General features: G+C 42.3%; 1 protein-coding gene across 1 annotated transcript in view; it reads left to right on the top strand.

Annotated features, from left to right (window-relative positions):
- DNAH14 (dynein axonemal heavy chain 14) overlaps positions 1 to 26,249 on the top strand; it is a 447,800-nt gene that overhangs the window by 247,805 nt on the left and 173,746 nt on the right. Inside the window, exons 41-43 of the mRNA XM_054972406.1 lie at positions 3,123 to 3,255; positions 9,160 to 9,251; positions 10,003 to 10,190. Of these exons, the coding sequence (XP_054828381.1) occupies positions 3,123 to 3,255; positions 9,160 to 9,251; positions 10,003 to 10,190 (413 nt within the window). The remainder of the gene's footprint in view (positions 1 to 3,122; positions 3,256 to 9,159; positions 9,252 to 10,002; positions 10,191 to 26,249) is intronic.

The raw sequence follows: 26,249 nt of genomic DNA, 5'->3' as shown, positions 1-26,249 counted from the left end.
TATTTCTCTGGTATTCGTTTTTTACCATAACCTGCTTTTTCCATAATGCCATGGAGTCAAGAACATCCAGTTCTTTCCACAGTTCCTTAATTAATTTATGTCTATTGGGGCAAAATTTCTTTATTTGGTCCTCTTGCAGCTTACTTAATTCCTGTAGTTTCCCTTCCCTATCGGCATGCCATTTTTTCTTTATCTCCTTTTCTTTCATAATACATTGCCCTCTAATTACCGCCTTAGCCGCATCCCATAGTGTATTTGTCTCCACCGTTCCCCTATTCTCTTTGAAGTATAGCTTAATTTGATCCGTAATATGTCGCCTGTCCTCCTCCCTAGTCATAATCATGTTGTTGTATCTCCATGGTCTTCTAACTTTTTTATGCATTAATATTATTTCTACACTTACCGGGGTGTGGTCTGAAATCCATGTTGGATGGGTGGTTACTTTTTTTACCTCCCAGGTACTCATTCTATTTATAAATACATAGTCTAAACATGAGGTGGTTTTATGTCTACTTGAGAAATATGTGGGTTTGGGCACTAGGTTAAGAACTTTGTGTACTTCAGTCAGGTCCCATTGTTTCCAATTAATTATGTTATCTTTATTAAAATCCTTATTTAAATCTCCCGCCAAAATTACCTCTCCTTCAGAGAAGCTACGCGCTTTTTAAAATACCTTTAATAAAAAGGTTTTCTGTCCCGTGTTTGGAGCATATATGTTTATCAATGTTGTTAATCTATTTTCAACCAGGCACTTAACCATTACGAACCTCCCTACAGCATCTCTTATCAGTTCTATTACTCTTATATCATTCCTTTTGTGGGCCAGGATTGCCACACCTCTTGCTTTTGCTGATCCACGCGCCTCTGCCAAAATCCCCCAATTAGGGTCTCTAAATAAAGGTCTTTTATCTTTCTTTGCTTTATGTGTTTCCTGGAGCCATGCTATATCTATATTCTGTTGTTTAAGAAATCTAAGAAGTTTGTACGTTTTTAAATCCGAACCCAGACCATTGACGTTCAGTGTCAACACCTGTAGCGTTTTATCCATTTTCAAACTCAGATTTACCTTCCCTTTGTTCCCCTGGCCTGATATTTAGTTTGATATTCCCCTTTGTATACCCAACTTCCCTCCTCTTCCCCCTCCCTCCCCCTCCCCTTCCCTTGTGTAGAGCCATGAGCTGGGGATGAGTTCTCATCCCTTCTCTACACATCTGGGGTAAGCACACCCTCCACTCCCCGAGTTATATTAATAACCATTTTAATACTATTTTAATTTTGTCTGTATACTTCCCTTAATATGTCTCAGTCTCGAGACAATCTTGGCCTTTTGTCCTGACGGTTAGGTGGACCTTCCTCAGAGTCCGGTTGCTGTGGCTGAGGTTGATGCGTTTCATCCATCGGGGTTGACTCAGTATTCCTCACATTTACTCCCAAAGTTTCTAATAAGTCTCGTGCCTCTTCGGGGTTCCTTGCACAAAGCCTCCTCCCCTCTTGGTAAATAACCAGGGATGCTGGGTACGCCCAGCTGAATTTAATATTGCTTTGGTTAAGTTTCTGTGCAAAAGGTTTCATTTGAGTCCTTTGATACAGCGTTCCTTTGCAAAAATCTTCCTTCACATAAACCCTTCTGCCTTTAAATGTCAGCTCTTTATTTTTCTTGTGTTTTGAGTATCCTCTGCTGTAACTTCTCCCTCACAAGCTTCATTATCACCGGGCGCGGTTCCCCCCCATTCTTCTTGTTTGGAGTCTGCAGGCACGTTCAATCTCTTCTTCTATTTCCAGCTCCTGTTGTGACAACCATTCCACCAGAGTCCGCTCTAAATCACATGCTTTAACTTCTTCCGAGATACCAAAGAAAATAATGTTCCCCCTCCTATTACGGTCCGATAAGTCTATGTATTGTTTTTTCAATGAATCAATCTCCACTTTGTTCTGTTGTGCAAGAGCCGTGGCTTCCGATGCAATGCCTGCCACCAATTTAACCTCTGAGCCCAAATTCCTCATTTCTGCTGTTAGCTCGGTTAAAGAAGTTTGTATTTTGGTCTGGGAGTCAAGCATTAGTGCTTGAAATTGTGCCAGTTGTTCTGATAACCCTTTCACAGTAACCGCCATGTTATCTCTGTCTCAGCTCATCCTCCCTTCCCTTTTAAAACTAAACAAGTTCCGTTATCCTCTCACCTATTCTTTCACCAAGCTTCTTCTTGTGCCAGACGTCTCGTAAATCAGTTTCAGCAGTTTCAATCAGCAGTTTACATTCTTTTAAAGCTGTTAACTTTGATGTCCTCGGGAGAGTGGAGACAAGGCGTCCAAACACTAGCGCGTGCGCATTGCCCTCTCTAGGCAGCCTCCTTAAGCTTAGAAGTTGAACATTCTTGGTGCCTTTGTTCAGGCAGCCAGCCCCTTTTCTGCTCCCTGTGGCTATGGCAGCCTTTGACTGGTGCTCAGGTGTGGGGACTCCCTCCCTCAGATTGAATCAGCCAAAAAAGTCCCTTTCCCTCTGTGCCAAAGGATTTTATTATTTCTGTTTGCCTACCCCCTGTAGGTAAAATATTTCTTTCCTGAAATCTCCAGGAAGACACATTTCAGCCTATCTTCACACCCCCAGTTTCTCTGTCCCTTCTAGGTGTCTTCTTTCAGCTGGAGGTATGAGCTGACCATTTCATTGACTCTAGCTAGGAAGACTATTAGCATTTCTAAAGCACTGATGGGTATTTGGGTGAGGTTTGAGAACAATTGACTTCCCCCCTCCTGTCTGTCCTCTGCTAGGAAAGAAAAGAACTTCTTAAAATTAAATGTGAAGTCTGAACTTCCCTAAAACAGATTTCTCCACATCCCACCATTGGATTTTTTTTTAAAAAAATGTTGCACTCATTTGATATTCTTTGCTTAGTATTGTTGGGATTGTCTGATACTTTGTTTTACTGTGAAATTCTAAGCAGATATACTCAAGTCTAAACTCATTAGGATTTCACTGTTAGTGCTTTTTGATACATTTTTAAAGTAGTGTTAAAATTGTATTTTCCTGTTTTATATTTTGTACGTTTTTGTTTACATTGCCTTACACATCCAGTGAAAAACTCAGTCATGTTATAAATAAATAAATTTAACCTTGTTAATTTCAGGTGACTCTGCTAATGGAAAGACTGCTATGATTCAGAACATGCTTGAAAGACTTCAGAAACAAGGAGGATTACAAATAAAATTGGGAACAATTTTAGGAGAGGTCTTTTTTCACAATGAAACTAAAAGAGCAAGGTTACTATAATTTTACATTTTTTACATTACTTTGCAGTACTGAATGATATTAAGATCGATGAAACCAAATTGATCTTAGAGGTACTCTGATAAAATCCACTGTAACCTTATACCTCTCGTTTGTAATTGTTTTTTATTCCATCCATGGTGAGACCATTCATGAAAACTAGTATTTTTATTTGACTTCATAGTGGTAGTGTTATTTTGTTCTTCTACTAGGCACCCCAAATTGAGCATCAGCTTCAAAAATGTCCAGCCATTTTTTGCCAGACTTAAAAAAGAAAATTAGCTCGTTCAAAAGTTACAAAAGTATACACAGCAACTGTAGGAAAATAAAAATTCATATGAATCATGTAATCATACAATATCAAGCACATCACAAATTCATAAATTGCCACCATGTTCACCATGTATTTTGGGGGGCTTTAGGAGCACAAGATTTTTATTTTGGAGATTTATATGAATCAATTTCTAATGGTAATTTCTAGTGATTGCTGGCATTAACATCAGTTATTTGCATAATACCTTATCAGATGTTAATTAATCAGAAACTATTCCAAATGTTCATTCTAAAAAACTCTCCAAACAATATGACTAAATCAACCCTAATTAATGCAAGATATAGCCACTTGACAATTACATATACATTTGTATATGTATTTACAAAATACATATTTGTATTTTGACAGCTGCATATATAAAAATAAATCATCTTTTTGTTAAGCATGTGAAAAAATTGCTATTATTCTGATATATTTTCTTACCCTGTATGGTAGCCATGTCAACTTACAATGACTTTCTGTTAAGTTTGCGCAAAATGATTTTGCAACATCTTTGTTAAAGATATTTGTAACCCAGATGTTGGAATCAAGGTCTAGGGTCTTCTTTCTTAAAACACCCCACTTTTCACTCACACACTTTGATATAAGGAAAATAACTGTATTCATTGGAACCAAGATAAATAGAACTTGCACTGTTGGATATTGTACTCCTCACCCCCCAAACTCCAAAATCAGCTCAATGTTCTAGAAGGAATAGCTCAGCAACAAAGTCCTAAATGGAAATCCAGTTGAAATCCTACCTGCTACTTCTTCAGCTGAGACCTTTTCAGCCTCATAACAGTTACTTGGAGCAAACACAAGGGCTTCAAAAAGGCTTTCTATGCTCCCTCTTTCCCAGTTCAAAATAATTGACCCTCACACCCCACTACCCACCAGGTTACAGTGAACAAAGTAGCAACACACACTCCTCCCAACATGCAAATTAAATAGTTGCTTTGCTCCACTCAACAGCCAACTCTCCCAATGCTCTACATTTTAAAATATATAGCTTTAGAAATCTGTATCTGTAACATTTCCTCCATTTATATTTAAATCTAACTAAAGCCTAACTTTTGTTCAGAGACAAAGAGAAATGAATTAATCTTTTCTTTTTGTTTCAGTTTGAAATTAATAACTCACAGAATATAGTCTAGTTTATCAAATGCAACTAGACTGTATCCTGTGAGTTATTAATTACTATCGTGTTGATATCCCCTATTGCTATCATGTTGATATGCCCTATGGTATTATGAAGCTAAAGACAATTAAAACTGTAGGGTTCATTATTTCCTAATTGCTGTTTAATTTTAAGATGATCTAAATAGTACCTCCCAGAGATCTCATCTCTACATTTTAAGATTTTCCAATAAGTAATGTCACTTGCAAGAGAAAAGGATTTGTTCCAAATGAATGATGATAATGATACTGAAGGACAGAAAAGGTTTCTGTATTTATCTCAAGCCTACCCCAATAATGAATCAATTATAATTAAAGATTGAATGAATGGTGGAAGCAAGAATGATTCCATGGTAAAACTCTCAAGTTATAAGGGTACAAGTTTGATCAAAGAAAAGCCTATCGGTCTGGCATTTGGGTTAGTCCAATAAAACACACTTTTTAAAGGACAAGGAAAATAATATAGGACAAGATTTGGAAAATTCAAACCTTTTAACTATATTTTATAAAGCTACTAAAGTTTTAGATTTTTTATTTCCCATAAAATTTTTAAAATGGCATTTTAAAGAATAGAAATCAGTATAGTATAAAAACATTGGATTGAACCCTGTCAAGGATTTCTGCAGATGGAGGGGAGTATAATTTTTGCCAGGTCCACCCTCCCACAGCAAACCTCCAATTTCCTCTTCATGCTATTCCTGACTCCTCAGGGTTCAGTTCAGTATCTTCAGGAAGACTGGTGTAAGGAAATCCTTCTAGGTTCCCTGAAGTTGATTATTACCTGAGACACATACAAGCCTTAGATCTACACGTAAGCTTAAGATTCTGGAAAAAATCCAGATAATTGCAGCTGCTCCAAAGTCTCAGACTTTCCTTGAAAACAGTTTTGAGATTTTGAATGAAAGAAACTTATGAAGTTCACGTATCTCAAATATGTTTTAAAATCATCATGGTATTGTAAGGAACTTCCTAGAATATCATGTTATTACATAATAAACAAGCATTAGTTTATTCAGTTGTGGTGGAGGAGCTTAAAATCTATCTCCTGCAATATTTTAGCATTCCCTCTCTTCTCAGACTTGTTCATACATTATATTTTAACTTGCCTGGATGAATCAGAGGTCCAGGCAAGTTATACCTAGCACCTCTTACAATATTTCTCCTTCCATACTCTGCAAATGAGAGCACATTTTTTTTAAGGCTCTTGGCGCTTTCCACTGTACAACTGTAGCAGCAGCACTTGTGTTCTTTTTAAATTTGAAAAGGAAAAAAAGGTGGGAGCAATAAATCACTATGGGAAATATGTAAAGAAAATTGTTTATTTTGTGTTTTGTTTTATTTATTTTTAACTCATTCATGGTTTTGCACATTGATATTCAGATTTTAAAATGTATATTTAGAATGAGAATTTATAATGAGAAACTTGTTAAGATTTGTTGGTGGGTGTGGTGAAAACAACTGCTTCTATAATTGTCCATGTATTGCCCTCTTTGATAATTGGCAGTACTGGCAAATTGTCAACAACAGCCATGTAAAATAAACCCTATATTTGTAATAAATATTAGAAATAGTAAGCAAGGAAAAAATGGTGATTCTGTTTAGCAGTTCTGATTCTTTGTGCCACACTGCTTTTTTAATATATATCCATTATTCTACCTAGCTTCATAAAGAATTTTGGAAATGCCAGAATGGATCAATTTCACAGTCCTTGGAGAACACCACAGACCTCAGTGAAAGATATATGTATGATATTATTAATTTTTTAAATAAAATTAAGAAAATTGTTTAAGATCAGATATTTCTACTATCAGCATGGCCTTTAGCTTCATCTTCAATTATGCTTGGAGAAAATAGTGGGAGCAATTCAAACATTTTTAAAAAACCATTGAATTCCTTTCAGTAAAGTTAAATAAAACTGTAGCAATATTTGAAATTAACAATACATCAAGGAATCTTCTATCAACAGAAGGCCCCCCAAAGTGGTTCTTGCTGCTTGAACAACAACAAAAATGTAGCTTACCTACTGCCCAAAGCAGTTCATTTAATTGCAGGATACATCAGTTGATAGGTAGGAGTGAGAGGCTAAGGGCCAGAATACACAATATGAAATCCATGTGTTGGAGCATGTGTTGGAGCACGGGTTTACCAGCATCACTCACAGTTCAAGTAAAAATTTACCTTCAAAAAGTTCTCCATTTGGCTGCAAATGGGACATGGTGGAGGGAGAGGCTTCAGGCTTCTTTCTTGTGGTATTTTTGCCACTGGAAAGGTTGCTGGAGGGAGCCTGTCTATCTCTTCCTGAGGTGCATGGAGATGGAGATGTGTTGCCAGAGGATGGGGCAAACAGGGGCTCCTAGGCCCCATTTCCAGTGGCAAAAATGCCATGAGAGGAAAGCCAGAATCCTCTCCCTCCACTGTGTTCCATTTGCAGCCAACCTGAGAAATTTAGAGCTTCTTAATGGTGAGTCTCTGCTTGAATGTATAACTGTGAGTCAGGTTGGGAACCCTTGTTCTAACATGTCGGTTTCATATTGTGCATTTTGGCCCTCAATGAAGCAAATTGCCTTTATGCCATTCTCTTAAGAACCCAGTAACTTAGGTTTTTATACTTTTAAAAGTATAAGAGATAGGGCTAAAATGGGATTGTTGGTGAGAGTTTGGAATTATTTGAGTCCAGAGCCCCCAAACAGGAAAATCTGTTCTAGGCCAGTATAGTGGTAATGGAGAGAGAAATTTGGTCAGGTAATGTATTCCTGGGCCATCATAAATGTAATTTAGGGCAAACTAGAATTGATAATTGGTTACATTAATTGGTACCTGCTATTTTTTAAAAAAAATATTCAGAAACACAATTATTATTGTTGTTTGTTGTTAATTATTAATTATGATCAGGTTGGGTGTTGGTAGTTATTGCTTTCCCTTTTACATCTTCACTCTTTGAATTGCTCCTGCAAAGCTCTTAATTGTCCAGCAGAAGAAAACATACAAGTATAGGGCACAGAACCTGTATGTTGTTCTCTGAGGGGTAAACAACAGTCACCAGAGCTGCATGTTAAATACCGCAAAAGAGAAGACTGAAGCCTCTCCCTCCATCATGCCACATTTGCACTTAATCCACCATGCATGTTCGTTATATTCTCTTCAAATGTCTGAAGTATGTTTGTATGTAAATCTTGTTAAAGACTACAGATATATTTCTAGGTTTTCTTGAGGGGAAGTGCCCATGTTTGTGGTATTTTTGTTACTACAGTTAATAAGATAGTAAGCTAAAATAAGCTTTGAATATGTTGCTTTCTAAATGGAATCATTAAAATATTTCATGCACACCAGCTTACATTGGATGCTAATTCATTCATCCTGTTTTGAGGTTGCCAGTTGCGGCCCAGTGCTGATGAGGGAGGAGCAACAAGGGCATGGCGACAGAACACATCAGACCATCTTGATGCAGTTGAATGAGCCCACAACTTTATTTACAGCTTGCAGAGCATTGGTGCAGCATAGGAGACAGCTGATGACTTCCGGCCCCCTCAGACCACCTATTGAGGGGGGACAATGGGATGACCCATAGTGGGATACCACATGGGCGCACACCGCTGTGTGGATCCCCTGCCATCTGGGAGTGAAGATGCCCCAACAGCCCCCAAGCTGAGCATGCACTTTTCATGCATCACTCCCCAGACCCCTTAAAGGGATCCTCATAATAGGGAAACTGAGCTCGCAGGTTCTGTTCTCCCATCATACCAAATGCCCAAACCGCCTGCCCCAAAGTTGTGACAAAAGGAAAGCAAGTACAACCACCATCCACAAGCACCCCTGCAACATGCCACAATCACCCCCAAAGTCCCAGAGCCATGCACTGCGAACAGAGTCTAAACAATACATTCCAAAAGAGGGTCAAGTGGGAAGCCAACCATAAGCCAAGTGCTGAGGGATGTGGCCAGCCTCTTAATGAGTGCTGGTGGCAGACCTCAGAGGAAACCACACCTCTCAGGTCCGTTGCTGTCCAGGGTCCCTCTGGGCACCAGGTGGTTCGGGGCCATAGTTTGTCAATGCAGGCAAGGGAGAGTGCAAGCCAGTAGTTCATAGGTCATGAACAAAGTCAGAACGTCATCACTAGGGCAGGTCCATGGTGAGTTCAGAAGTTGAAGTCTAGAAGCAATACAAAGTCACAGGAGCAAGGCAGGGACAGTCAGTGGTGGCTGGGTCAAGAGTGATTTGACTCGTTGCTTCCACGGGTGGTCTCTCCATCCTTTAAAGCTAAGATGCTTGTTTCGCAGCTGGGCTGCATCTGCCCCATGTGTGTGCTCTCCCCCCTACTGATTGGATCCAGGTACATCTGGGCTGTTAAGTGAGCACTTAGTCTCCTTTCCAGTAGTTCATGCTAGACACTCTTCTGTCTGTGCTCCAGTGGCTCCGTAGATGGGGGAGGCAAGGTGGGTAATGGGGTGCTGTTCAGTTCTGCATCTTGGGCTGGGACATTTGGAATGCTGCTGTTGGATGGTAGTTCCTCACATGACAGAGTAGCCACAGCTGCTGGAGGCAGGCTGTCTGTAGCTGACTGTGGATAGGGCCATGCTCCAGCTGTACCCAAGCTGTCTGCCTCATCGGGGCTGTCTGTGACTGGCTGATCTATGACAGTTGCCCTTTACCCATCTCCACTGCCCTGGCCAGCCTGCCCAGATTGGCTGGACTGGGAATTGAATTGGAGCAGGGTGTTCTATCCCATAGAGCCTCCCCATCTCCGGCAAGCATGACGGTCACCATGCACCTCACTTTCCTCACCCTGTGATCCTTCAGCTGGGTCCCCCAGGAAGTCTTGGGGCTGGCATTTACAATCTGTTTTACAGGCCTTGCCCCCTTGCTTGTATCAGCATTTGACATGCAGTAGTTAATTAGATAACCTTCATACATCTGCATGGGAAGTTGCTGTTAAATACATAGATCAGGTCAGTAGAAAGGCAGCAAACCTCTCTCCCCTTCATGACTTGAGACAGCAAAATATGCTCAATTTAGAAGATAAGTGGGAAAGATTTTAAATGAATATCATATGATTAAATAACTCTTAACAGCTTGTTAACAAATATATTTGTTTTTCTCTTGTGGGAATTTTCATATTTTACATTTGCCACTATTGATAGTGTTATGATTTTCATTAGGAAATAAACTAAGACTGGCAGTGCTGTTATCCTACTAGTAATTTAGAAAGCTGAGAGAAATGTTTATTGATCCCATTATTATTATTTTTTCTAAGATTCAACTCTGAATGTGCCAAAAGGGATGGCTGATCCAGATAACCCATGTCCAGAAAATACAAAAGATGCTGTAGTTTCCACAATACGATTTAGTGCCCACACCACTGCTGCCCAAACACAGGCTTTGATTCTTGAGAAACTAGTATTGAAAAGTAAAGACATCCTTGGTGCTCCCCAGTCAAAACTGGTAAGATACAGGAGATGAGCTATTATTGTAATTAATGTAGATTATGAATATAATGAGAAGTAAACCATTAACCTTTGATTCATCATTGTGGTTTCCGTGCAGGTAGCTGATAGCCATTGGAGCTGGTGGGGTGGAGGACAAGGCAATCAATGGTAGAAAGAGCCAACCATAGGCAGAGCCAATCTAGTTGTCTCCATCCTCCTCTCTTGCAGTGATACTAAAAAAATAATAATAAAGCACTGCAGCACAGTTCCTTATCACTTAACTGATACTTGTAGAGGTGCCAACCTAATGCAACCTCTCCTTTTGTTACTGTGCTTGCACTAACAGTAGGAATACCTAATGCGGTAGGAGAGTGGAAATCTGCCACATGCCCCAAATTTCCTAAAAACCACGAATGGGCACACTAATCAGAAGAGTAAGGTTTATGAATCAAGGCTAAGTGCACTATGTTAATAAAGTCTCGAGAAGCAGGAGGCCTCTTCAGATTCAAATCATCCTAGTGGGTATGTGACTGCTAGCCACCCCATTTAGTTCTGGAGTATAGGTAACTGTAAATCTACGTTTTTTCCCCTGAGAAATATCTATCTGGCATGAGAAATGTGCTCACTCCCATTATTACTCAGAAAGGCTTGGGGTTTTCTGTTGAACTTGTTAGGGAGGGTCCATAAAAACATAACTCTCAGTTTCTGCTTAGTCTGCAATTTTTTGTTTCACAAATAACATACAGTATACCTCTGATATGGCCTGTTGAAAGGCGGAGAGGTTCCTCAGTTCCATCTGACTGTTGGAAGAGGAGAATCCTACACTGTCTCTCTCCTCAGGTTTCAGAGGGGGACAAACCAAAGAGTTAGAAAGATAGAGAGGTCAGAGCACTCTGTTTACTGTTTACTATTGTTTACTTCTCTGACTGTCCTTTAATATGCAGATTGCTATTCTCAGGATTTTCTCCTCCTGACTTCCTCCCTCTCCTTCCTTCTCTTCCTGGCTTTGTTCCAGGCAACACCTCTCTCCTTCTCCTTCCTCCATCTTGGCAGCATGGATGCAGGCCTTGCCATCTCATCCATGTCCATCTTTAGACTAGATAGGTAGTTAGGATCTATCTTTCCTTTCCGATAGGAAAGGATCTCCTTTCCTATCAGAGTATGGAGTTCCTGCAATAAAGAACTCTTATTTCTTCTCTAAATAGAAATCAAGTGTATGCTTTTATTATTTTCATTCCTGCACACACACCAGCCAGCAGAACGAGCTCACAACCACCTATAATTGCGCTTCCTATACCAAACTATAGACTCTGCTAACAGCCCAAACATGGAATCCTTTAATTAGGTTTCAGGGGCCAACATAACTATTTATTTATCAGGTTATAGGCTTCAGGTCATGGTGCCTAGATTTTCCCAATGACTAACTTAAAGGTGGAAAACAGCAAAACTAAAAATGTGCTGAGTGCTTTACTAATTAAGCAAACTGCAATTTACAGAAGCTCAGAAAATTATAGGAAAAGATAAGCTCAGGAAATGAAGGAGCTGGGACTTCCAGCAGCTCCCAGCCAAACTCAAATTCCGCTCCCTCAGATGAGAGGTTAAAGTGGAAGGATCTCCTGCCTGGAGCATGGCATCCACAGGAATGCCTAAGAAATAGCAACTACGATGCATAGAAGGAGGCCTTGGAACTCTCCCTGAAACTTCCCGACATTTTGGAGGTAATTACTGACAAACCCCCAACTCCTACAAATCCCCAATGGGAATTTAAGGATTAGAAAGCAATCTGTCTTTTGAATGGCACTCTTAATGAGCAGCAAAAAGCAGTAATTCGAAGTGCCAAAACTGCCAAAGAGAAATTTGATTTATTAACTTACACGCATAAGAGATCTGGTTGGGCTTATGTGAGTGAATTGAGAAGAAAACTGGCAGATATAAAATATAATGAGACTCAATGATTCGATGACCATGTTGGGAAGTTAATGCATGTCTTCAACCAGTTAAGTGATGCTGGGAAAGCCCTCTCAGATGAGGATAAACTCTCTGCTTTATATATTTCCTTACCAAGCAGCTTTGTTAACATGATCTGTCAATTGGAAACAAATAATATTACTGTATTTGCCCAAGCAGTTAATTTTCTGCTCCAGGAATGTGATAGAAGGCACAAATTGCATGTTATTGATAAAAGTATGTCTGTTGTTAGGTTGCAAACAAGCTCCATTTTGGGAGCAGCAGAGGAAATGGTCGTTTCAGAGGCAGAAAGAGAATGGATTAAATTTCAGGAGATCAGCCCTTCATGGCCAGAGAGGTGTTGTTCAATTTGCATGTGAATTGGTCACAGAGCCACTGAGTGCTATTCTAATAGCCAGCCTGCCAGAGGCAAGATTCAGAGACAAACAGAGAAGGATTTTGCAAGAGGACAGAGAGAGAAGGATTTTGGGAGAAAGCATGTTTCTGGTGAATCTAAAGGGAGATCCCACTACTCCTATAATGTTATAATGAGTGATGATGAATTTAAAAGTAACAAATTCTCTTTGGGCTCAGGATCAAGCTCCCATTTCATAAAAGATGTACATTTGTTTGAAGAATGGAAGGAAATTGATGAGATTCCAGTTGAAACTGCTGAAGGAAAAGCTTGCCTAGCTTCCAAAATAGAGAATGTTGTTTTAGACTGTAAATTCCCAGAAGGGGGAACACATGAACTATTTCTGAAGGATGTACTTTATGTACCTGATCTGAATTTGAATTTAAAATCCCAATCAAAGCTTGATTTGGAAGGCTATGAATTTAAATGCAAAGACTGAATATGTACAGTCTCCCTAGATGGAGAAGTTTATGCTATGGCTACATTAGAAAGAGGTCTCTGTGAAGTGGAAGAAGGAGAAAACAGTAATTCAAGGCCTGCTAAAGAGCAAACTAATCTTATTCAGCCCTGTGGAGGAAAACTTCGTCTTCATCAATGGCATAAAAGATTTCCACATGCGAGTTATGAATGCATTTTACAAATGCAAAGGGAAGGCCTAGCAAATGAACCTGATCTAGAAAATTGTTGTGTACCTAACCAGAAATGTGAATGCTGCGTAATTCCTAAATCTGTTAAACCGCCTTTTCCAAGGCAAAGTGAGCATAAAACAAAGAAGCCACTTGATTTAATTCAGATATCTGTGGCCCTCTATCTGTACAAACTCTGGGAAAGAATAAGTACTTTATTACATTCCTTGATTACTTTTCAAGATACACTGTAGTATATCTCCTCAGAGAGAAATCCCTGATGTTGGACTGCCTTGAAGACTTTGTAGCTATGGTCCAGAATAAATTTGGAAGGAAACTACAGATCCTGCGCTCAGGTCATGGTGCAGAATACATGTCTAACGCTATGCAGCAATTCTTGAGACAGGAAAGCATAGAACACCAGACCACAGCGGCATACACTACTGAGCAAAATGGAGTTGCAGAGAGGAAGAATAGGACACTGTTAGACATGGTGAGATATATGTTGCATGATGCTCAACTACCAAATCAATTTTGGGGAGAAGCAGTCGTGACTGCCACATATACACAGAACAGGTTTTCAACAAAAACTACTGAAGCTACCCTGTTTGAACTTTGGCATGGCTATGTACCAAGTGTAAAACATTTGAGAGTCTTTGGAAGCAAGGCCTATTCCTACATTCCAAAGAAGAAAGGCAAACTAGATGACAGAGCTTCACTAGGAATTCTTGTTAGATATTCTGCACAAACCAAAGGATACAAGATATATGATCCAAAAACCAGAAGAACCATTGTGAGCAGAGCTGTATACTTCAACAAAAGTGAGAAGGCTACACCTGGAGAGGGGGCTGCCACTGAAGAGAACAGCCAAATCACATATCTTGATTCAGACAAGGAACCAGGAGACTCTATGATACACATCACTGGCACACCAAGTGCAACTATAGTACCAGATGGTTCACCACCGGAGACACCTGGCCCACAAGAGGTCCAGAGTCCAGAGACACCTGCCCCACAAGAGGTACAGTGTCCAGAGACAACTGACCACAGAGTGCAGAAGTGGAACTGAGATGATCAACATGTTCAACTGAAGGTATTCCAGCCCCACTTCTGTCTTACCTCGCAAGAATGGCGGAAATACCTGAACCTACTTCATGGGATGAATTATCCCAGCTACCACCAGAGGAAGCTGAGAAATGGAGAAGAGCTGCACAAGAACTTGAAGCCCTACACAAGAACAAGACATAGACACTCGCACCGCTACCTCAGACGAGGAAAGCAGTGGGGTGCAAATGGGTCTTCAACATCAAGCATGATGAACATGGCTCAATCCAGAGATACAAAGCAAGACTAGTTGCTAAAGGCTACTCCCAGAAATATAGAGAGGATTTTGATGAAACTTTTGCACCTGTTGTGGGACACACCACAGTGAGGATACTACTAAGTGTTGCTGCAAGCAAGAACACACAAGTGGAACATCTTGATGTCAAGAGAGCATTTCTACATGGTGAACTTGAAGAGGATATCTACATGCTCCAGCCTCCTGGCTTTGAGAAAGCAAGACAGGAACACCTTATGTGCAAACTACAGAAGAGCATCTATGGACTTAAACAAGCTGCTCGCGTTTGGAATTTAAAACTGTATGATGTACTCATCCAAGCAGGATTCAAGAGAAGTGAAAATGACCTTTGCCTATAGACCAAGAAGAAGAATGGCATATGGATTTATCTTCTGATTTATGTAGATGATTTGATTCTGGCTCATGACAATTCAGATGACAGCAAGGAAGTTGTACAACACTTAAGCGACCATATTGAGCTCAAGCAGCCAGGTAATGTCAGTCACTACCTAGGCATGCAACTTTACAGAGGAGAAGATTGAAGTTTCCTTATTAACTAAGAGCAAAAGATCAAAAACCTTATATCCCTCATGAAATGGAAGATGCATACGCAGTTGCTACTCATATGGAACCAAGTTATGTAAAGGATCTAGATGACACTGAGAAGCTACCAACAGACAACAATTACCACGCTGCCATAGGCAAGCTACTCTACATCAGTACACTAGCAAGACCCCATGTAAGTGCTGCAGTGGGTCTACTATGCAGAAAGTCTTCAACACCAACCTTCAAAGACTGGAACGCAGTCAAGAGACTTGTTAGATACCTGAAAGGTACAACACATTTCAAGATCAAGCTACCAGCTAACAGCAAACCTGAAGTAATCGTGTACACAGGGGCTAACTATGGAGAAGACTTGAATACCAGATTATCTACCAGTGGACATACTTTCTTCTATGGAAATGGAATGATAAGTTGGACAAGCGAGAAGCAAGAAAGAGTTGCTCAATCTTTAACAGAAGCTGAATACATCTCAGCTGGACTGTTGCCAAGAGATAACATGGCTAAAGCGAATACTAGATACAGATCTCACTACCTGTAACCATCTATGGAGACAATCAAAGTTGTATCAAGCTCCTACAGAGAGATGACGTTCACATGTGAATCAAGCATGTTGACAGGAAGTATATCGTGAAAGAACTACAACAGAAAGATATCGTGAAGATGATCTACTGTCCATCCAGAGAGATGATTGCCAATGCCCTAACCAAGCCGCTACCAAGACTTCGCTTTCAGAATCTATGAGACAAGATGAATCTCATAGATTGATCATAGACTGATCCGAGCAACAGCGAGACGGGGTGTTGGGTCCTGCACTGTCTCTGTCCTCAGGTTTCAGAGGGGGACAAACCAAAGAGTTAGAAAGATAGAGAGGTCAGGGCACTCTGTTTACTATTTACTATTGTTTACTGCTCTGACTGTCCTCTAATATGCAAATTGCTATTCTCAAGATTTCCTCCTCCTGACTTACTTCCTCTGTCTCCTTTTCTTCCTGGCTTTGTTCCAGGCAACACCTCTCTCCTTCTCCCTCCATCTTGGCAGCATGGATACAGGCCTTGCCCTGCCATCCATGTCCATCCTTAGACTAGATAGGTAGTTAGGATCTGTCTCTCCTTTTCTATCAGAGTATGGAGTTCCTGCAATAAAGAACAGGTATAACTGGGTGTCATCAGTGTACTGGTGACATCCAAGTCCAAAACATCGCACCAGCTGGGCGAGGAGGCGCATATAGGATGTTCCAATTGGTGCAAAATGCTGCAGCTCAACTATTATCAGGTGTGAGCAGGAGCAGATGCTTAGAATTGGCATGCTCACTTGAAACTGAGTTATCAGCTGTAGACACAAAACCAAAAGACAAAATACTGCAACGTCTTTACTCAGGCAATCCAGACAATGTGGCTTTCCCCATAATTGAAGGGTTTGTTGATTTATTTAACACTATTTGCAAAAAACTGGCATTGTCCCATCCTATCCCCCTATATAAGACCCATGAAGACATCTGCATTTTCCTGTTTAACCATCCTCCTCCGTCATCCCTGGTAACGGAGGAGATGCAGGCCAGACAGCCCCAAGGCACACATACAACCCTGGCTGATAAAGAGAATAGGAAATTGGATTCATTGGGGGAAAAGCTATACTCCTCTGCTGCCCTTAACATAAAGATTGCTAAATACTCAGCAATAATGGGAGCTTACCAAGTGTTCTTGTAGAACAGAATAATGACTTTCATTGACAAGCTGCCAGAGGATCAGAAAGTATTAGCTAAGGTGATTCTGGACAAGGCTCTCAAAGCAACAAATCAACGTGGGCCGTAATGCAGCTGACACTTCAGCCAGGTCACTTGTATCTTCAGTAGTATTGCAATGACATACCGGGCTATGCACCATGGCACTTCCTATGGAGACCAGGAGTAAAATTGAGGATCTTCCTTTCGAGGGCCCCACCCTCTTCTCCACCAAGACGGACGACAATTTGTCGCAAAAACGAAAGAATAGACAAATGGATCGATCCTACAGTGTGATACCACCCAAACAACAACTTACACAATGATATCAATACTGGTCTCAATACCCATATAGAGGACGGTCGTACAGATATCAGCCGTATCCTCTATATACACGCTCTATATACACGACATAAGCAACTTCAGTCTCACCAGGGACATTATCAGTGGAGGAGACCCAATAATCGCCCTCATCAAGGGCAGCAAAGCCCTTTGAACAAGGACTCTCAAGGACAACAGAATTCCTTTTGACTAGTAGTAGAACAGCCAGTAGTTTTTGGCAACAGACTGGCTACCTTTTACCCAGCCTGGGTTGATATTACTAATGACAGTTGGGTTCTGAAAATTGTCCAGTTTGGATATAAAGTTGAGTTTAAATCTTATCCACTCTTGAGCTTCCCTACTTACAGTTGGAGTGCTCTCAAAGTATTGTACCAGTGCTTTTGTTTTAGGTAGATGAGATTTTTTTTGTCTGTGGTTGGTTTCCATGGATTCTAGGATATTACGTTCATTTAGAAGTTGTTGATAGATTCTCCTCCCCTTTCTATATGTTGTTGTTCAGGATGACTGATTTGATCCATTATTGTTTGTTTTGGGCTTTTTTACTTTTGTTCAAGAATGTAGACATTGCTACCAGGTGCTTTTAATGCATCCCATATTATGTGTGGACAAGTTTCTTTAGTTACATGGTCTTTATGTATTATTTGATGGTATTTTCTATTTCTTTGGTGTTGTTTTCATTGTATAACAGTGATTTGTTTAAGGACCACTTTTTCTCTGTTTTGTCACTAGGGCCTAATGATAATGTACCGTTTACCCAGGCATGGTCTGATCACATTATATTGCCAATTTCAGAAGATAGTGCATTGTTTTTTAGAGAATCAGAAATAAGTATGTGGTTGATTCTAGTGCAGATATTATGCCTTGAGGAGAAGTATGTGAAATCTTTTTCCTGAGATATACATCACATGCCATATGTCAATCAATTGATAGTTATCTAGTAGTATTGCTATATGAGTGTTTTGTTTCTGTTATTTTTAGGTTTATTGAAGTATGTTCTATCTAGATCATAGTTAAGAATGAAGTTTAAGTCTCCTCCTATTATTATTTCCCCTTGAAATTTTGTTAGAGATTTTAGTTTTTCTTCTATAAAATTGATTTGTTTATTGTTAGGAGCATAAATTGCAACTATTGTAAATTGTCACTCTTCTACAAAACCTTTAACAATGATACAGCTGCCATAAGAATCTGTTAATGTTGCTTTATGGTGAAATTTTATATTTTTAGAGACTAGGATACTCCATGAGATTTGGATGAACCTTTGACATAATATTGGTATTGAATCCAATTGGCTTTCAGGAACTTCCGGCTTGGGATCATGGAGGTCTGAAGTGATCCAGGGAGCTGGACCATCCAAGGTGCTGTTTTTTGGCTGGCGCGGTGCCTTGATCACCTGCAGCCCCCTGATTTCAGGCAGAAATTGGGCAGGAACGCTTGGTAGCCCCAAGAGTGAGTGATCTCGGCAGAGGGGGGTTCTAAATTAAGGATTCCCTTTCTGCCTTGAGGTCCCCTCGTAGAAGGGCAACTATTATCTCTGCAGCAGCTTTTGGAGTCATTTAATTGGCACAGGACCTTTGTACCCAAGCTTCAGAAACGGATTTAAAGTAGAATTGAACAAAAGAAACAGTGAGTACAACCCAAGAAGAATAAAAGAAGTAATGATTGCTATCTCCCCTAACTGACTAAATAATTAAACAAAGACCAAAGTATATTGAATTAAAGAGACAGATACCTAAAGCGGAGGAAGTAAGAAAGTGATTGGGAGTGTAAATTGTGACTTTTTGAATATAAGAGAGCTAAAAACAGTGAAAAAGACGTTTTGTTTTGCATACCTGTGGTTTGAGAGATAACGACGCAGGGAAGGAGTGTGGGAAGCGGCTGGAAGATCGCGAGAAGTGGAGTACTTGTTAAAAGCAGCGAGCCATGGCTAGAAGAGCAGGAAGTGTGTTGGGAGAGCAATGGAAGGAGAACAGTGTGGGACAGAGGACCTGAGAGGAAGTAGAAGTTCACCATCTTGAGTGTGGGAAAGGCTGGAGACTTCACCATAGACTATATTATAGAGAAAAAACACCTGACATTTTGAAGAAGGGAAATTTGCCATTTCGAGTAAGGGAAGGTTGTGAATTTTACCATAGACTGTACCATAGAGAAAAGACGCCCGGCATTTTGAAAGATATAAAAATTGGACTATTAATTTAAGATTTAATACGGGAGCTTAAAGTGACAGGTGAGAAAACGGAACTGAGAAAGAGAGCGGATTCGTGGGGTGCCAAGGCAAGTCCAGCGATGGCAAAAAAAGATAAAGTTAGAGACTGGCAGATAGCGATTGAAAGCTTGGACAAAAAAGTGACAGATGGCAGTAAAGAAATAAATGAAATTATATAAAAGACACAAGAAATGGTACAGGAATCGCAAAAGCAGATACAGGAGTCACAGCAAAATTTATTGAAGGATATTAAAGAGGCTATAAAATCTGAAGTGGCAGAGTTGGCGAAAAATATTGATGAGATAAAAAAAAGAGCTGCAAATAACTCAGCAGAAGGTACAGGAGGTGGAACTCAGAACGGACGGTATAAAAGCAGAAACATCAGCATTAAGTGACAGGATGGCGGTGATGGAATGCAAAGCAACAGGAAAACAACTTCATTTTAAAGTCGTTCCAGAGACAATGGCAGGATCAACCTTGAAGCAAATCACTGAAATAATCGCAGAATTTTTAAATAAGGGAAAAGAAGAGGTGGCGGCCAGTCTGGATATAGCCTACAGAGTGAATTCAAGATATGCAGCGCAAAAGAATCTACCAAGAGATGTTATTGTCCAGCTAACTACAAAGAGAATGAAGGAGGAAATTATTAGAAAGCATTTTGAATCCCCGTTGGTACTTGAGGAGACAAGGGTCAGAATTATGAAGGAGTTGCCGAGGAGAGTGTTGCAGGAGAGAAAGAAATACAGAGATTTGACACAGAAACTGAAATCTATGAATATAAGATATAGATGGGAAATACCTGAAGGTTTGAGTTTTGAGTTCCAATCTGTGAGACAAGTGATTAAATCAAAACATGCAATGGAAGTGTTCCTGTTGGAGAACGAAAAGGACTTACCTAAAACAAGTAGACTTTAAATATGGAGTACAAATTAATATCACGGAATGTAAATGGACTTAATTCACCTTCAGAACGCAAGGCAATATTTCATTGGCTCATCAAACAAAGATGTAATTTAATTTGTTTACAAGAAACCCATATAAGAGACCAAGATAATAAGTACTTACAAAATAAGAAATTGGGAAAAGAATTTGTAGTGGCAACAAAGCAAAAGAAAAGAGGAATTGTAATTTATATAAAAGAAGAATTGCAATCAAAGTTGATTGTTGGTGATAGAGATGGTAGATATCTGGCGGTGGAATTTGAGTGCAATGGGGAAAAAACATTGATTTTGGGAATATATGCGCCTAATGGAGCAAAAGAACATTTTTTTAATGAAATAATGACTCAGTTGGATCAAATGACATATGATCAAGTGATTGTGGCAGGGGATTTTAATGGTGTTGTGGACTTACAATTAGACAAAAAAACAAGTATGAGTAAGAATAAGATGGGAAAATTGCCAAAGTCATTTTTTGAGCTTCAAAAACAAGAAAGAAGATATTTGGAGAAAACATAACCCAAAGACTAAGCAATATACTTTTTTTTCAGCAAGTCATCAATCACTGTCAAGAATAGATATGATTTGGGCATCTAAAGAATGAGCAGTGTGGACTAAGGAAACGGATATTTTGCCAAAAATTAGCTCAGATCATAACCCTATGTTGTGGAGATTTGGAATGAGAAGGAAAAAACAGATGGAGATTAACTGCGCAATCCTATGGCTGGCCCCAATGCCGGCGTGCCTGCACAGACGGAGCAGTGGCGCCGCCAGGCCGTATCCTGTGCCAGCAAAGTGCAGCAGCGTCAGCCCTGGCAGCAGCGCAGAGATGCAAATTGGGAGAACCAGAAAGCGTTGTGGGCGGGCCGGCTCGTGCGTTGGGCGGGGCTCGCATTCGGGAAGGAGAGGGGTGGGCGTGGTCTGAGGAGCCTCTCCCTCATTTGCCCAATGCAGCGCCAAGTCCGTGGCGGCCGCGTCCAGAGAGGTTTGCATGGGACTGCCAGGCGCCCTGCCATGAGGAATCCAGGGCAGCAGCCAGTCCCGGCAGTAGGGAACAGCCACCAAGTCGCGCCGAAGGGGAGGGTTGGCCTGAGGCCGCCACCAAAAGGCAGACACAGCGGGCCCGCCCCCGTCCCCATCCCAAGGCAAAGACCACAGACACCTGTTGCACAGAAATCAGCCTTTATTATTATACCATCCCACCTCCCCCAGCAGACGTGAGGAAGGGGAGTCGTGTAGGAGAGGGAGGGTGTCGAGGGACCATGGGGAGGCAGGGCTGGGCAGAGCCCATTTGGAAGGACAGGCAGCCAGGGGCCCGTCAATGGCCCGGGCGCTGCCGCGCCAGCCCCCCCCCCGCTCGCCCCCTGTGCTGTCCGGCGCCTGTGCGAGTGCATGGTCAGAAGCAGCTGCCCCTCCACCCAGCCTTCCCGGCTGCGGCGACCAGGTCACGCGGCCAAGCCCCGCTTCGCTGCCCCTGCCCCCCCAGGACCCTTCCCCCTTGTCTCCAGCAGCTGTATTACACTCTGGGCTGCAGCCCCGCCTGTCCAGCAGAACACCCCACCCCCCGGAAGATGGCAGCGGGGCTCACCAGCGAGGCCGGCGGCCAGACCCCCTTGGCTGTCCACGGGCCCGGCCTCTTGCATGCAACTGGGCCCGAGGGAGGGGCGCCTCTGGGGCAGGTGGAGCTGCTGCAGCGGGCGGGTCTGGCGGGTCCAGGATGGTGACGAGCCGCCCGAGCAGGGCTTCGGCATGGGCTTGAGAGGCGCGGAGCCCCTCTCCCACCTCCAGTACCGTGGCCATGAACTCCCGCCCGCGGTTGTTCGCCTCCTCCCATGCGGCGTGCACCTCTAGCTGCTCCCTCTTGATCACCGCCCACATTGCGGCCAGTGTCGGGGGAAGCCGCTGGGCAGGGCGGAGCCATGCGCAGCCTCGGACACACCCCACCCCTCCCAACAACCACGCCATGTTGGCACGGGAGCCTCACAACTGCCACGCAGGATGGATGTGAGGCGGGACGCCGCGGGGTGGAGGGTGTTGGAATGACCAATGGGGCTGCCGCAGACACCCAAGGGGCTGGACCCACTCTGGGAGGCGGCCGCTCATGGGACTTTGTTGCTGTGGCTGCGGCTGCAATGGGAGCGACCTTCCCTGAGGCACGCGAGACCTCCTGCCTGGGATACGGCATCCGTCTGCCGCTACCATAGTTTCTTTACTGATGGGGCTAGGGTTCCAGTGAGCGGACCGTTTCCCCTGCCATTTCCCGCCCCCTTGCAGCAGCACCCCCGGCCACCCTTTCCCTGGCTTATCGGGTGCCAGCTGCTCGCCCTACCAGGGATCGAGCACCCTCGGTGGCTCCCCCCTCCCCGCTGACATGCCCTGTCCCAACCCTCTACCTGACGTTACTGTGAGGGGAGGAGGGCAGGGAGGCAGAACGGGGTCTATCAGATACATTTGTAGCGATGTGCAGGTGGAGATATGTGACGGGAGTGTTGGGGGAGGGGCAGAGGACGAAGTCAGGCTCGCAGACACAGAAGGTAGTTGTTTTACAACTCGTTTTATTGCACTGGAACAAGTGGGCTTGTTTTTAGGCTAGCAAGGGAGCCGGGGAATTCTTCACAGCCCTCCTTCCTGCTCGGTGGGGCAGGGCTGAGATGCAGGCCGCAGCGCAAAAGTGCTTCCTGGGCTGCAGCCAACCGTCCGTCAGAGATGTTTGGGGAGGGCAGGACGCAGGGGAACAGCCATGCCCTGGACGTGCCTGTGGGGGAAAAAGACACATGTGGGCTTTGCCTCGTTCCACTGGCGAGGCAAGCCCCACACTCCGCCATCCGGGAGGATGCACATAGTCGAGGGCAGCAGCGACCAGCTGATGCATGACGGTCTTGCGAGGATGCACTCAGCCTTGGCAAGCCTTTACCTTTACGGGAGGGAATCAGCTGGTCATAACAAACACTTGGTCGCATGTGGTTTTTGGGGCGCCTGCCTCTGAGGTGGCCAGGGGCGGCCATGGTCGCCCCCCACCCGTGCTGGGCCTCACCCGAAGCGGCAAGTGAGCGGGTGGGGTCAGGTGAATGGGCGGTTTGCACTAATCTGCGGAACGGGTCCCCCCTCCCCTACCTCCTCCTCACCTGTCAGCGCTCTGTCAGTCATCACCAGGCGGGCATACCGGAGTCAGGGTACCTGCAAGGAAACGGGAGAGGCTGCTGTAAGTTCGCCAAGTGTCACTCCCTTCTCTCATGGAAGGGTTAATTTGTTTGTGCTTAGTTGGAAGCAACTAGCTTGCATGAGTCCAGTTAGATGTAGAGTTGTTCTTCCTGTCAGGGTAAAAAGGGGGTTAGCCAGACATTTGCACTTCTTCCCTTTTACGGGAAGTCCACCCACTTTTTCACAAAGTCCCCCGAGTGCATTCCGTGCCTGCCACCGTGAATGCCCTCACCCCAGTTCGGTGTTCAAAGGGGCAACGCCACGCAGCACATGGACAGAGGGACAGAGCCTCCGGCGACGTGCTCACTTACCTGAGGGTTTTGGCCGGCGCTGGCCAGATGTTTTGTAGGGCACGGTCGCAGGTGATTGGGTGCGGAGAGGGGGGCTCATCCACGCTGGGCACGCACGCTGATTGGTCCCCGGGATAGTTCTCATCCTATGCTCCTTCGGGCCATGGAGGCGGGGCTGGGCGCTCGGAGAGGGTGCCGGTTTTTCGCCGTTCCATGGGCGCCTATGGACTACGCCTTCTTTTTCCATGGCATAGCTTTTTTGCACCACTGTGGGCGTTCCCGCTTCTGGAGGGGCTTAGGGAGCAGACTAACTCTGGCCCCACCCTCCCCCCACGCCCCCTCCGCTGGCGCAGGGATCTACGCCGCTCCTCTGCTGCTGCCTGAGCGCCTGAGGCTTGCACCGGTGCCGGCCCGCCGGCGGGCCAGTGCCGCATTCCAGCGCAGGCGGAGGGCGACTTACGTGGGCGTAAAGCCCAGATACGCCGTCGCAAGCCTTAGTTCGGTTCCTATTCACTTTCCCCGCCCCTCTTAGGATTGGGCTGCCTATGAAGATCTTCTTAGCCAAGTAAATTTGGATGTTCTCAAAAAGAGACTAAATGCTTTATTCAATGCAATGTGGATCAAGGTGTACCAATTCATAAAGTATGGGATACCTATAAGGCTGTTATTTGAGGAGTACTGATAGATTTAAATGCCAGAGATAAGAAGAAGAAAGAATTGAAATTGAAGGAAATTCAAGAAAAGATAATGCAAAAAGAGCAACAATTAAAGAAAAGACCAGGTAAAAAGAAATTGCAACATGAGATTAGAATGTTACAGGAACAAATAAAAGTGATGGAAAACAAGGAGGTGGAATGGGAACTGAAAAGACTGAAACAAAAATCTTTTGAAGGAGCCAACAAACCTGGGAAATATCTAGCATGGCAGTTGAAGAAAAAGAGAGAGAAGAAAATAAGCAAAATTATAGAAGATGGAAAAGAGTTGATCAAAATGCAATTGGGAGAGCATTTTATAAATATTATGCGACATTATATCAGAAAAAAACTATTGACAAAAGGTTAATGGAGGAATTTTTTCTTAAAATGAAATTGCCAGAGGTGCCTAAGAAATTGAAAGACAAGTTGAATGCTAAAATTACAGTAACAGAAATTATGGAGGCGATACAAGCAACGAAAGTGGGAACGGCACCAGGACCAGATGGAATTACGGCTAAATTTTACTGAGGCAGATACATGAAGATGATATGATAAGAGGCTTGAAAATTAAAGGATTTTCATATAAAGTGAGAGCTTTTGCCGATGACATCATGGTGATAGTGGAAGATCCAATCCAAATATGCCAAGATTGATGGAAAAAATAAAAGAATTTGGGGATCTAGCAGGATTCTACGTAAATAAGAACAAATCAAAAATAATTTGTAAAAATATGTCTAAGCAAGAACAACAAGATTTAATGGAGATAACGAATTGTGAGGTAGTCTATAAAATAAAATATTTAGGTATTGAGTTGACTGCGAAAAATATTGATCTTTTTAAAAACAACTACGACAAATTATGGCAGCAAATAGATATGGACATGTTGAAATGGAATAAAATGAATTTATCATGGTTGGGTCGCATTGCTGTAATTAAGATGAATGTACTTACGAGGATAATGTTTTTAATGCAAACAATACCAATTGTGAAAGATAATAAGCAATCTGAAAAATGGCAAAGGAAGATTATGAACTTTGTATGGGCAGGGAAGAAGCCTAGAGTTAAGATGAAGGTACTATATGATGCCAAGGAGAGAGGTGGACTACAATTACCGAATCTGCAATTGTATCACAAAGCTATATGTTTGGTCTGGTTGAAAGAGTGGATGTTATTGAAAAACCATAAACTATTGACATTGGAAGGATACAACAAATTTTTTGGATGGCATGCGTATCTGTGGTATGAGAAGATAAAAGCTGATGCTATGTTTTTACATCATTTTGTGAGACGGAGTTTATTTGCGGTTTGGTAAAAATATAAGAGATATTTAGATGAAGAGACTCCAATGTGGATTATACCAGCAGAAGTTGTAAACCTAAAGGTGGAATATGATGGAGAGGAGTGGAGGACATATAAAGAAATTTTAAGAGTAGATTGTGATAAATATATACTTAAAACGAATGAAGAACTGCCGTTTCAGTATGGTTGGTTTCAATATAGACAAATAAAAGACTTATATGATACAGATCGTAGAAAGGTAGGATTTAGGGCTAAGAACTTGGAATTAGAAGAATGTTTACTTCAAGAGGGGGAAAAGATGATATCTAAAGTATATAAAATTTTGTTAAAATAGTTTACAGAAGATGAGATAGTTAAAGTACAGATGGTGAAATGGGCAATAAATTGTAATAAAGATATACCGATGGAAGCTTGGGAAAGACTGTGGAAAAATAGTATAAACATTTCAACATGTACCACTATAAGAGAAAATGTGTATAAAATGATGTATAGATGG

Source organism: Eublepharis macularius, chromosome 1 (assembly GCF_028583425.1).
Source record: "Eublepharis macularius isolate TG4126 chromosome 1, MPM_Emac_v1.0, whole genome shotgun sequence".
NCBI classification, from domain to species: domain Eukaryota; kingdom Metazoa; phylum Chordata; class Lepidosauria; order Squamata; family Eublepharidae; genus Eublepharis; species Eublepharis macularius.
Note: the sequence above shows the minus strand (reverse complement) of the source record. Positions and strands in the feature narration are given on the sequence as shown.